The following is a 14700-nucleotide window of genomic DNA, read 5'->3' as shown; positions in this document are numbered from 1 at the left end:
GCATAATTTGATTGGACACAATCATAATTAGCATAATTTCCTAAATCGATTACTGTTTAACTTTAATCAAAAGCGACTCTATATAGCAAACGAATCCAGATTTGGCGTATAGAAGAGTGACTATTCAGCAACATGATCTCCTTTGCTTTTAGCTATTCGACCGAACGGATTGCAAATGAACACTTCTAGGTAATTCTATTCACTTGCCATGGACTAGTTAATCAATTCATCTATCTATTCAAACTAAATTACAGAATTAATTTTATGCACAAAATCATATCTATTAACGTTTTACAAAACTGAATTTGGTTTTTTCTCCGAAACTCTACCATCATTGTGAATCTTGAAACTTTTATGTACCAAATTTTTGATAATAAAATTTAATTACTTAATAAGTTCTTTTACCAAAATATGTTATTGGATTCTGTGAGTCCCTGAGTTATAAAATAATAGCAAGAAAAGTAAAAAAAGCCCTTGCTTTTGAAGGATAAAATATAACAACCCTCAAAGTTATATAAAGCAGGTGTTTTAGCGCTCAAACCCTTGTACTAACTATTGCGCCAAAGACAGTTATGGAATATCTTGTACTGCACCCTGAGGTAAGATTTAGTACCTGTCCGCCAATTTCACTCAACTCATTCCTAAGGGTATATAATATATACAAGGGGAAATCCAACAGTAGCCGGTATCGTATTGCACATACTTGCTTTATCATATTACACCACTAGACAGCTGTTGTAAAACCCTTGCTCAGTAAAATAAGCCTTTCTATCGGGGTCAATCGACAATAACGAGTGTGGTTTTTACACGGCAAGAACGCAGCGGAAACTATTCAATCAATGTTTTTAGCATGCAGTCCAAGGCCAAGCCTCATGGGATTCTCAACCACCTCTACTATTGGTTCTGTCGATTTAAAACAAGAGAAATAGCCTTTGAAGATACTAATCTACTTTTTTGACATCAAAGCTATCAATACACTCCGAATTAAAAATAAAAATCTGACAGTAAACCAATAACTCTATACGAAAGAGGTACGTAGAGGGTTGAGTATGAAAATCTCTCACTTTGTGCTTCCTGCACCACGACGACGCTTCCAACGATGGTATAAATGTTTGGACAGGTGTAATTAGTGTTAATCGACAGTAATTAAACTATGAATAAGTATAAAGAGATTCCGTTTACTTTTGAGTCTCCCCTCGTATAGAAACATTTTGTCGTAGTGAACTCGGGGAAGCAAATTCAATTATGAACCATAAATTGTGTTACGACATGGAGGCGAATAATTGTACCGCATATTTCACATAAATTTCTCATAAAGAAAAAATATTGACAAAAATGTAGTGAAGAATGTAGAATGTTATCAACAGTTTACTTTCGATTAGTAAAAACCGGTGCATTAATAAGTTAAAACTGTTAAAAAAATAAAATAAAGTGGCAAACGCACATTGTAACGCAATAGTGCACCGATTTAAATGAAAATCCGGTGAAATGAATAAGTTGGTTTGTAGATACTTCCGTAATCTAGTGGATTGCATTCTGCAGCCAGCCCGAAAAAGAGCCATGAAAACGTCAATTTAAAAGCGTTCTCAAGTGGAATTTTATTAGATTCTCCCACCGCATCAATCGCAGAGATATCAAATTTCTTTTCTATTGTTATCGAGTTCTGGCTAAAAGCCAACCGTCTATTTAAAACGAGGTTTAATGAACATGCCTTTCTATTGTGTCCCTTTTCTATTTATTACTTTTTACCATTCTTAAAAAATATAAAAAATTTAAAAACAACATACCACTATTACAATATAATGGCCTAATTAATTCTGGACTAATTTTATGGAAGTTGTTTAGTTGCTATAAATTGAATCAATCCAGCCTTAAATAAGCTATTAAATTAGTCGTAAATTGACGGTATATTAGCTACCGCATCGACGGTAATATCTCATCAAAAACTAACGCAGTCACGTTTACTTTACAGTTTTGATGATGAAGTAAATTATTGTAGGGACCATTAAACGAGAGTTTGTTACTATTTCCAGGGTTACCTATGATTGAATGCAGTAAATGCAGTGTTCGGCGCCTCCACCAAATCTTTCACTATCAATTGTACACAATCAATTGGATGCCGTACATTTTTTTTTATAGAACACACACGTGCTACCAGCTACTTAATATTGCAATGCTTAATAAATAAACGATGCCAGAAAAAGATCATTCACGTTAATTGTATGATGAATGATCAGCAAGGTTCGTTCTGTGACTAAACAAATAAAAACGCATTATAAAATATACTACGAATTATTGCAAGCATTTTCTAATCAAGAAAAATAATCGTTAATAACGTGAAGTAATATTCCTTTAAGATTTTCTTCTTTTTAAGTTAATACCAAACAATTTCCTGTTCAGAATTTTCGAATAAAAACCACATTTTCTTGTTAATGGAGTCAGTTTTAGTAATTGTAACAGTTTTATTTATTTTACAGAAGGAGCCAAAATAATAGTGCGTGCTGAAGAAATACTTTTGGTAGTTTTGGTCCTTATAATTTGGGTCGCCGCAATCATTTTATTTTTTAATCGCTGGGGCAAGATAAGAATGCTGGAGCCGTACCAACCCAAATTCCAACAAAATCACCGATTATCTTGCCCCTTAGCACCACTGACATCACCAGTAATCTCAACACAGGTAGGTACTGATACTGATGATACTAGTGTATCAAAAATTGATTAATTACCTATAATATCCCTTCTAGTTTAAGTCTAAGTATTAATGACTAGATTTAGGTAATCCTAAAGGAAATACGTACGATTATAATATTGAAGATTAGTAGTCCTAAGTCCTTCCTTGAATATGGTGTTTCAACAATACCAAATAGTAAACAAGCAAAGACATTACAGAACCATTTACGGATATGTACAACGGTTTCAACTTTGTTTGTTTTGTTGAAAGAACACGAACAGGACTTGACCAATTTTAGAGACAGCACAAGAAGCATTTTATTGTAATGTACACAATTATTTCATGTATAAGCGAGGTTATGCAATACGTTTCGTTTGGTCGAATAGAAATTGTGACTTCTTCCAATCATAATAACTCTAGCAATACTGAACATTTTCAAAATTCCAGAAACTGTAATACCTCTGTTGTTGAATTAAATTTCTAATGCTCAACATAGTATCCTATTATCTATCACTATTCATTATATTCTAACTTCTTCATTATTTTTTGGCATATATTACCTATACGTTCTCGTTCATCTGATTATTATTTCCACAAGCCTTTCTATTAACGTACCAAATTACATTCTAATTACGAAAGCTGCACAAAACGATCGAATGAAAACTAATTGGAGTGGGAACGAGATTGTTTTCTATCTATTGCAATCTCGTGTTTTAGTCTCAAGGGAAGATTGACCGAAATAATGAAAACGGACGAAATGTGTCGCACCTAATCTATATAAAATAAATCAATCTTTTAGGAAAGGCTTTATTTCTCGTATTCTCTGACTAGGTTAGGAGACTTGGAAAATACGCTTTGTCACAACAAGACAAATGATGATACAAATACTACGTATTTTATCTACCTATCCTTTTGGAGTTTCATCGTAATAAACAGAAAAAGTCTTTTCTAATTCCCATCCTCAATATTACAGCCTCAAAATTTCAATACCCTATATTTATTTTTTATTTATTTTTTTTACTTTTTATTTATTTATTTTTTTTATTTATTTGTGACCAATAAGTATATGGCACACAATTTCGTGTCATATACCCTGCAGAGATGAAAATTCATCTGTGCGCAGGATTCATCTGTTTATATTTTAAATTATTCTAATTACCTAACGGCGTTAATTAGTAGACAGTTTTGAATTAACTGTATATGTATTAGATCTTTGTGATTGACCGTAGTAAAAATTCATTCCAAACTATTGAAAGGACTAAGTATGCTTACATAGGTACTTATATATACTTTAAAAAACTGGTGAGCTAAATAGATTTCTGATTTTGTCCAAGCAGTAACACACTAAGTAATCATTATGATTGAAATTTTGTTTCAACTTGTATCTATTAAAACTGAGATTCACACTTTGGTAAAGACACTGAGGACGATTCCTAAGTCAAATAACTCATTGATTACTAATTATACCTATCTCACATAAAATGATGCCAAAGCTATCGAGAAACAATCCTAACTTTGTCACTTCGATGTAAATCATGGAACAAATGTGATGTTTGATATAAAAATCGCCTGTTTATTCTATCATCTTCTTTTACTTTTTTACAATTACCTATCTTACTTAGGCGAGAAAAACCTGGCCGATTTTTGACACCTCTTTCAATTATCGTAGCAATTTTTCTTTTCAGCAAAGAATGTCGTTTTCCAAATACAACGTCAGCTGTTTCAACGACAACATATACTCAACGGTGGCATCGCCCAACCCGGCCAGAAGACCGCGTCAGAATTCAGTATTCGTGTCGAGTCCGACTCTGGCGTTCTTGAATCCCCCGAGACGGGCCAAATCCGCGATGGACATTCAGCATTTAGTCCTAAACGAAAAACCCCAAGCTCTGACCACTTACAGTTCCATGCTTCCCATGTTGTCCACATCGTTGCCCATAAACAAGGAACGTAAACCATCAATTACAGTGGACAGGATAAATGTCTCGGGAACTCGTTGCCGACCCCTGTACACTTCAGCCGAACGACCCTTGCTATCGCGATATTACTACACGAAAAATCGAAGAATGTCTTGTTTTACGGAAAAACTTCCTAGACAAAGGTAAGCAATATTTAAGAAAATAAATCGGCAGGTAATTACATCATTAAATTGCTTTACGTCAAGTTAGACTTTAAGTAAACAGAAACCAATACAATTAGGTACTGCTGGATTTACTAATCATCATCACCATTAGGTCGTCAGTCGTAAGGCTGGTTGGACACGTACCTCCACTCTTTCCTATCTTGAGCTAAACTTCGCATTTCCCTAAAACTAGAACAACCCACATCCTTAACTATTTGCGAACAATAATCTAATCTAGGTCTACCTCTACTCCTCTTAACTCCTGCGTCTGCCTCTAATATGTCTCTGACTAGACCTTCTTGCCTGAGAAAGTGCCCTACACCAACCTATCTCGTCTATTTTTTATTGACTTCCATAGAGTCCTATGTTCTCCTATTCTTTCTAATACCTCTTCATTTCTAACCTTCTCTATCCACGGTATCCTTATCATCCGCCTATAACACCACATTTCGAACGCTTCTAACCTTTTCTTTTCCGCCGCGCCCACTGTCCATGTTTTGCTCCCGTACAACGCCGTGCTCCAAACATATACCTTTAACAACCTTTTCCGAATTTCTAAATTAACCGTTCGCGAGCATAGAAGTGACTTCTTTTTATTAAAGGCGACACGACCCTGCGCTATCCTCTGCTTTATATCCCTACTACTCCTTCCATCCTCACTTATCTGACTTCCTAGGTATCTAAAACCAGCCACTTCTTCTAATTTTTCGTCTCCTACCTTTATATTCGCTATTTCCCTACTTTTTCTTCCCTTGCATACCGGTATTTTAGTTTTACTTTTATTTATTTTCATACAGTACTAATCTGTCAGGACCGCCTCCATTTTATTTAAAGCTATCTCTAGGTCCTCCTTGCTAGATACTAATACTGCTATATCACCTGCAAATTTAAGCATACTAATCTTTTGCCCTTGCACGTCTATCCCTACAGTTGTACTGTCTTTAATGATGTTGATGGCGTCTTCGATGTATAGATTAAAAAGTAGCGGTGACAGTGTGCATCCTTGTCTGACTCCCTTCCTAATATTTACTTCTCTACGTTGCATCCCTAGCTCTATAATTGCCTGTTGCTCTTTATACAAACTAAGTATCACTCTAATAACAAATATAATTTATTTTAATGTAAAATTAACTTTTTTTGTTTATAAGTTTTTCTTTGGTCTAGACCTCTAAGCTTTCACCTTGATTACCACTCTTAAAACATTCAGTATTTGTCTGAACGTCATATGTCAACACAAATAAATATCTAAGGTAGCACCTAACGTTGTTTAGAAGCTTTTAGCTAACACATTTCATGTGAATACATTCAATGTGAATTATTTGTGTAGTTTTGATCTATTTCTTTACTTAATACTCGATGCTTTGTCAAATGGACAATGGATTAGATGGTAGATGTTTTCGCGTTCGGAAAATTCAAATGTAAACTTTATATTCAAGGAAATGATAGAGTTTCAGTAAAACCGAGAAGAACTAGAGCGATCAAAACGCGATTAGTCACGTAAAAATATTCGGCACGTAGAACACGAAATCCAACTGTACTACAGTAGTAATTGGATCGAATCCATATGGAATCGCATAATCTCCCATGCTGAATTGTGTACCATCATGATTCTACCCCTTACAGTTGAATATGACTTGTAATTTTCGAAAGAATTAAATCTAAACAAAAGTGGCATTTAAACGTTTTTTAGATTATTGAAAGCTTATATGAAATTTTTAATGTCACTTGCAGTAATAATTCACCTCGCAGTGGCTTAGGTGAAGGAAGTTTGTTGTGATTCCAATAATATCATTTTGTAACTTTAACATTGTATTTGTTTTATGCAAACTGATAGACGTAGTTCTGTTTACTGGATGACCTACTTAATGACATTCATAATTAAAAAAGGTATAAGTTTTGAAGGGTAGGTACTCAGCTCAATTATTCACTATTGACATAAACAATCGTCCTTCGCACGTGTGTGCTTCTCATTTGAATTTCATGAATATGGATAGGTGTGTAGTAAAAGTAGAGCACATAGAATATTACTGTTAAAATATCATGAAAACTTTCAAAAATGAAAATGCGATAAGTAAAATAAACTCTAAAAACTTTCTAAAACATATGAAGTGTTAGTTTGGAGTTCTGACATGGGTTCGAAACGGATGAAAAAGGATATGGTATCAGGCACAAAAGAATCAACAAAGAGTCAGGTTAAAAACCCTAAATAGTTTATGGTCCAATTCACAATTTATATCTATCTAGAAATAAATACACAATGTGATAAAATACCTTCTAAGGCATGAAGGTCTAGTCAGAGACATATTAGAGGCAGAAACAGGAGTTGACAGGAGTAGAGGTGGATTTTCTGAATAAAAGTTACCTTATGTCCTTTACTGTATTCCTGACAATGTGTGTACAAAATGTTATAATGATCGATTGAGTAGTTAAAACGTGAAATGGTAATGAACAAACTCACTTTCGCATTTATAATATTAGTATAACATAAATACATATTTATTTTTAATTCACTTCTAAGTTTATACTTTCGTAATTGTCGGGGAGGGTTCTGATAAGTTTACGCATATTAGAGAATATTACAAATTAACTACAATAACGTATCTTTGATATGTATCCATCAAGATGACTTGAATTTTATTGCATGTTATAAACTGTACATCTAGCAGAGAATTTTATAACTTTTATTAACGTTCACTCGACTGTTAATGATAAATTGACTTGCACAATTTGAGGATAAACACATTGTACATACAAAGACCATAATGAATACCTTGGTGCCTTTTGTAAACAATTTTCTGTGAAATCTTCTCGAAAAATTTTATACGTAAACTTACATGCACTCATAAACATGAAACTGAGCTTCACAAACACAACAGAAACTTTTTATGAATAAAATACAATTTTATGATTCACATAAACCCTGCAGACAAGAGAAGTTACTTTCTCCATTTTTTTTATCCACGACATTACCTTGCGTAGTAAGATAAAAAAAAAACGTCGTCTAAATCCATTTAATCCTATATGCAGTAAGACACGGGCTATATAAGAAGTGTTATTTGTAACCATCAGCGTTAATTTCAAGATAAAGGAAAGAAGGGTATCATTGTAGTCACAGACGTGAACGAACCTAAATCTATTGTATATTTTACATACATGTATATGCCGCATTCAGAAACAGAAGGTAGAAATATATCACTGTTGGTACCTCAATTACAGGCATCAGTTTATTTAAGTAGCTGCTGATAGAACGCACTTCCTAACACGACATTGATATAGGGAAAGGAGAATTAAGGAAAATACATCAATTTGTAGTTAACGCCGCGTCTTCTAATTTGTTAAGGAACCTCGAGAATTTGCTGAATTGTAGACATTTCCTTTAAAATGTTTTCTCACGTACAAGACGTAACAGCATTGTGCTAATTACTTGATGAAAATTATTATTACCTAATTGTTGAAATTTCTGAATTATAAGAAGGGTTGTCGTCCAATTCAGTCGTATAGAACATTTTTGGAATAGTTTTCGTCACAAACTAAAATACATTAATAATATAAGTAAACATCTATGTAAACATGTGATAGGTTCTAGAAATATCTTATCACTTAGTTAATTAATTAATAAATAGCTATTATTTCCTGTTATTGTCAAAAGCGCTACCTACAGAAAGTTGATGTATTGGAAAAAGTTTTGTATTGAAGTCCGTTGCCGCTTTACTAAACTAAACAATCCAATTTAATATTTATTATTAAGCAGTAAGTACTTAGTTCAAATTATTATCGACTTTATTCCCAACTAGGTCGAATCCGCATTTAATTTTATGGGTTATTACTTTATTTATAAATAAACTATAAGTCTACCGTAACAAGGTGGTTTTTCTGCCAACTGCCCTTGTTAAATATGCACGATTTTAGATGCACCCGAGTATTTTATTTATCTATCAGGGTTCAAGAAGGATAATTTGATCAAGACCACAAATCAAGTAACGCTTCAAACACTCCTATTTACGACATAATTTCGAAGAGTTTTACTATTTCTGTATTTTTCGTCATTTTAAAGTCCTTGTCAATAGTAAAACGAAAGCGAAGATCAATGCCCAGTGAAGGTGTTGTTTTATTGAGAACACGACAATATTCTTTTCAGTCTCTTTGTTAACCCCCCACCTCATGCTAAACTGTTTCAGTTTTATTAAAACTTTAAATGATCACGTCAGGGTCACATGGAATTAGTAAGGAGTTCATAAAAGGATAAAGTAGAGGATCATGTATGTCTACAACACGATTGACAGGCCAGCGCCGGACTGGGGTAAATTAGTCAGTACTAAAAAGTACGGGAAAATCGATGAACAGTGAAGTTGTTTTATTGACGTTATGAAAATTCGACAACATTTTTTTAAAAATTTATCTTTGTGTAAACTTCACATCTCTTGTTGAATAGTGTCAGGGTCACATGGAATTAGAAAGCAGTTTATAAAAGTATTACAATAAAATACGTAATAAATAATTGGGACCGGATTGGGATAAATTAGGGGATCCATGTACGCTTACAATACGGTTGAAAGGTCAGGACCGGACTAGGATAAATTAGGTGTTCCATGTAGGTATTCAATAAGGCGGTCATGTCAAGATGGATCAGGATAAGTAAATAATCTCCTAACAGGGATCCGATAAGCTAACTAATACGAATAAGCAAGGATTTACGTAATAGGGAACACCTTGCATTACCTGACAGGAGCCAACATGACTAGCTTAATACGGCTATCCTAATAGAGCCTGATCCTGTCCAGATATTTGTTAGGGTTCCTCCTATAATGTGAGTTTCTTTGTTTGCTATACTTCATTTACTTTCTCTAGCAATGTGTCCTTTGCAATGTCTTGGATGCGCGCTGGCAAAATCGTAGGTAGGGAGAAAAAAGCTCATTATACTCTCGACTCTTGTTCATTAAACATACTTTTTTATACAGTACCTGCCAAAAGTTTTGTTCAATCATGAATAGTAGTGCGAGTCGAAAATAAGCATTAAAGCCTTTAATATGTCTTCAAATATAAACAAACATCTCGCTGATATTTTCAGTAGTAAATGGTATCAATAACAGCACATTTGAGCAATGCAATTGTAGTGGATGAAATGAAATTTTTCCGTGCAGTAGTGTACAGATTGTACACTCCTCACCGGTTAAGAGTTGTCTCCTTTCTTTTCTGGCCTAGTGCTGTTCTTTTCTACTTTGCGCCGGTCAAACTGATGGTCACATCGCTACAGAAAGTAAACGAAGTATACCTTTCGATCATCATAAAATTTTGTACATACCTTGTCAAGGGTACAGAAAATGGCACAGGATACTTTTTATCCAGGAACAAAGTACTGTTCCCGAGAAATAGAAAAATTAGTTTCATGTCTCCGATAAACTTAATTTTATATTAAAACAATTTTTCGAATTTGTGTTAGAAAAATCAGTTTTACCGTTGGGAGTAGACTTTCATTTGTCTATTGTGTAGTATCCTTTTGACGTGTGTTGCATTCGATTATTATTCGCGTTCGGGAAAATTTATACCCCTTGGGGTGCCCTTAACGCAAGGCCACGTACCACATACATTATACTATCGGGATGGGGTTGCGCCATCGCGATGTCACAAAGCAGTAGAAACTTGCGAATATAAATGAATCATCCATCTGGTGCTACTCCTTTTCGAGAATTACTCTGGATGCAAATAATGACGAAGGATCGCTACACCGTTGTACGTAGTTATCCGCAGGTTCTCGGGATATAAACGAAACCCATCAGTGAAAAATTGCAGTTAGTATGATTTACTTTTAAAGTTTGGGACTTTTCGAACTGCGACGAACGATTCGGTTTTATTAATTTAACTTGTTCATTGGCGCGTTTAAACAAGAACCACAAAAACTTTTTTAGTCATGAAGGGCTAGTCAGAGACATGTTAGAAGCAGAAACAGGAGTTAAGAGGAGTAGAGGTAGATACAGATTAACTACAGGAAACGAAAGTAAAGTGTCAAAAATATATATTAAATGTTCACAACAATTGTTTCACTATAACAGTGGCTTCTTCAGGTGAAGATATTCTGATTAAAATTGTTACAAAATTAGCATAACTACTAAAAGTTTACAAATATGGAGTGGGAACAACGAAAGGGAGGTATAAGGTAAGACAAATTTAAATTTAATAATGGAGAACTATTTACAACAATTAGTAAAATATTTAATTTTTGTATTTATTAATATAAAGACTTTCAGCTAGGTTTAATTTATGGTTTTTTGGTAATACTTTTAAAATTTGAAAATTATCATTAAAAGTGCGTTTTTCCTTTAATAAATGTTCTGCATATGTACAATCAGCTTTCTCATTAGTAAAGCTCCTCCTGTGTTCTGTAATCCTCTGATTGAAAGATCTCCCAGTTTGTCTCACATAGACTTGACTACAGTCCTCACATTCCAACAAAAAAAAATTGATTCTTTATCAGTTTACATTACTTTACATTCGTTTCCTTTAATTGATTACGAAGTTTCAACAAGTAAAGCCTTCTACTATTTATTAGATTTAGATTAGATTACTGTTCACGAATAGTTTAGGATGTCGGATGTTCTAATTTTAGGGAAATGTCAAGATTAGCTCAGGATAGGAAAGAGTGAAAGAGGTGCGTGTCCAACCAGTCATAGGTCTGACGGCCTTATGATGGTAATGTAATAAAAACATTGCCACATTTTTGGAGTTTTTACAGATTTATTTGTGTGTGACAACTCTGTTTCAGCAAATAAATATGCGAAAATTTCCAATCCTGTATTATTGGGCATCACGAATTCTGATCGAGTATATGTACATATAAAGGTCGAAACTGTTCAATAGCAAATGCTTCCTTAACAACCATCAGAAATGCAAAAGAATTGGCATTGCATAATACACTTTCTTCACAAAATTACTTTGAGAATGAGCCGATAGTTCAATTCGTTAAAATTCTACAAGTTATCGATTTAGTTATGATGTCAATAACATAGTAAGTAATATGCCGACGAGCGTTCTACAATAGAACAAAATAATGGACGAAACTTTTTAAATTTTTAATGTCATTCTGGGACATTTCGTGCACAGTTGATGATAGAACGAATTGGAAATTGCGTTTAACCGTCTGCGAGAGTTAAGTAGAAGTTCATTATAAATGCGACGCGCACAATCAATTTCAGTCGAAAAATTTATTCCAAAATTTAACTTTTATACAACGGCATAAATGACGAAAAAACGACTGGAATTCAAATTCGTTATACGCAAGCTATGAACTAATTAAGCAAATCATAAATTTTGAAAGTATTATTCATCAACTAAATACCTAAAGTAGGTATCTATATACCGTTTATAACGACATCTAGTATAACAAAAAGTGGTTATAGTAAAGGTCCCGGACAATGGTATCGGATATTACGACGAAACTAGTATAACGAATTCTAATAAAAAAACATCTCTATACTGGTATGCAAGGGAAGAAAAAGTAGGGAAAGAGTGAATAATAAGATAGGAGACGAAAAATTAGAAGAAGTGGCTGATTTTAGGTATCCAGGAAGTCAGATAAGTCAGGACGGAAGGACTAGTAGGGATATAAAGCAGAAGATAGTGCAGGGTCGAGTCGCCTTCAATAAAAAAAGTCACTTCTATGCTCGCGAATGATTAATTTACAAATTCGAAAAAGGTTATTAAAAGTGTATATACGACGCTGTACGGGTGCGAAACATGGGCAGTAGATACGGCGGAAAAGAAAATGTTAGAAGTGTTCAACACGTGGTATTACAGGCAAAAATGATGAGAATACCGTGGATAGAGAAGGTTAGAAATGAGAAGGAGTAGGAGAACAGATGACTCTATGGAAGTCAATAAGAAATAGGCAAGATGGGTTAGTAGGACACCTTCTCAGGCATGAAGGTCTAGTCAGAGACAGATTAGAAGCAAAAACAGGAGATAAGAGGAGTAGAGGTAGACCTGGATTAGATTACTGTTCACAAATAGTTAAGGATGTGGGATGTTCTAGTTTTATGAAAATTTGAAGATTAGCTCAGGATAACAAAGAGTGGAGGTGCATGTTTAACCAGTCTTAAGACTGACGACCTTATGATGATGATTTTGTATTGCAGGCATTTCATGAGTTTCGACCATCCGCAAAGTACAGATCGCAAGACATCGATAACGATTGAAAAACCGTCGATAAGTTTCGAGTCGCCTCAAGAATCGTTCGAAAATCCGAGCGTAATCGTCGAGTCGGTCTGCGTAAGTTCCAACAGATCGTTAGCATCGATTAAAGAGACGACGGCCTCGAGTCCTGCAAGAGAAACAGCAACAACTCCTTTCACTTGCAAAGCATTTTCAAGAAGTCTAGACACGCACTCGACGTCCGAGAAGCACAAACCCAAGAGGATGGCAGTCAGCCTTGACGTACATACTGCAGAAAGTGACTGCCAAGAAATGAAAACTTTTAGCGAACAAGGTGGCAAGTCGCATATGATTACGATGGACTCGGACGAAATCAAATTGACAGCACCGTTTTTTGAAAACTTGGAAAGCTCCGACGTATGATTTTACACGGTATTCGACAAAGTCAAAGTTACAATATTGGTGCCTCAAGTTAAAATAGTGATAAACAATATGGTTACATTTTGTCAAGGCTCATTATTTATTTAGTTAAAAAATAGTCTCAATATCGTCAAGTACGGCAAAGTAACCAGCATTTAAAAATATCTTATGTTTATTTATTTATTATTAACTAATTTCTTTTTATTTTTACCAGTTTACATCTGCCAGGTGTCCTTCAACAGTATGCCCTTTATTTTTATAAGGTAACAGTTCTTCATATAACAAGCGAAACTAAGCATTAAATGAAACATTTTAAAGGATTTAATGTTGCTAATTGTTTAATAAAGTTGTAAATCTATTCCCACTTTGCAAATGATTAAGACAGTTTCAAATATTTGAGACCATAATAGAATACTGCAATTTAATTTTAGGGATTGAAGCCAAACCGCGATGAGGTTTATTAGTTAGGCCGATGCTTTCAAAAAATGTAACGGTAGGTAAGTATATTTCTTAAAAGATGCATTAACTAAATTAGATTTGGTGAATCTTCATCTAATTATTATTTTATATAGGCAAAAATAATAGAAGTTGTGATGAAATCACCACCAGAGTTTCGTCAGTTTTGCGAAACTACTTCTTCTAAATTAAACTCTGCAAATAATTAATTCAAATTGTCATCGCCATGACAGCAACCCTTTCAGCATCTAGTCCTTCGTTTAATTAAATAGTAAACCATTAGCTGGAGCTCAAATATTTTCATTAATCTGTGTTCGAAACTATTCGCTCATAAAGAGTTTGTTTTGTAATTTTTGCAGTTTGTTAAAAAAAAAAGAAATTTCATTACGTACCAAGCGTTGCAAGATACAACAGAACGTTTGTATAGAAGATATAGCTTATAGGTTTATTTTTATTTGAACGTAAATAGAGAACTTTTAAGTCAAAATCTTTTAAGTTTACTACTACAAAGGACTATTTTGAATTTTAAATTACGGTCTTACATCCCCAGTGGCTTGAGCAGTTTGGAGAAAATAGGTCAATGGACCAAAATAAAGAAAAAAGTGACATATTCAAATCCGCTAAAAGCACAATTAAGTCAACAGAGTAGCTCTTAATTACATCACATTAAAATCTTTCTTTCCACAAAATTGCACTGCATTCTAAAACAGTAAAAAAAACAATTTTAAATAAATCTAGTTTCAGTTTAATTTCTTTTACAAACATTTTTGTTTTGCTTTTTGTAAAGAAGTAAAGTGAATGTTCGTTACAGCAAAACTTGACTAATTATTTATTGATGTTAATTAATTAAAAATTCTCTGCATGGTTAAATCTTTCTCTCGACAAA

At 33.9% G+C, this 14700-nt stretch overlaps 2 protein-coding genes across 5 annotated transcripts in view; one reads left to right on the top strand and one right to left on the bottom strand.

Moving 5' to 3' along the window:
• LOC108734194 overlaps positions 1-14692 on the top strand; it is a 46085-nt gene extending 31393 nt beyond the window's left edge. For all 3 annotated transcript variants that reach the window (XM_018465630.2, XM_018465631.2, XM_025978638.1), the window contains 3 exons: positions 2478-2677; positions 4357-4772; positions 12923-14692. In XM_018465630.2, the coding sequence (XP_018321132.1) occupies positions 2478-2677; positions 4357-4772; positions 12923-13361 (1055 nt within the window). In that variant the 3' untranslated portion in view covers positions 13362-14692. The remainder of the gene's footprint in view (positions 1-2477; positions 2678-4356; positions 4773-12922) is intronic.
• The window catches only part of LOC108734196 (tenascin-R), a 190977-nt gene that overhangs the window by 114828 nt on the left and 61449 nt on the right, over positions 1-14700 (bottom strand). The window lies entirely within an intron of this gene.

Source organism: Agrilus planipennis, unplaced genomic scaffold (genome assembly GCF_000699045.2).
Source record: "Agrilus planipennis isolate EAB-ADULT unplaced genomic scaffold, Apla_2.0 scaffold7, whole genome shotgun sequence".
NCBI lineage: Eukaryota > Metazoa > Arthropoda > Insecta > Coleoptera > Buprestidae > Agrilus > Agrilus planipennis.
This window is presented reverse-complemented; position numbering and strand designations above follow the sequence as displayed.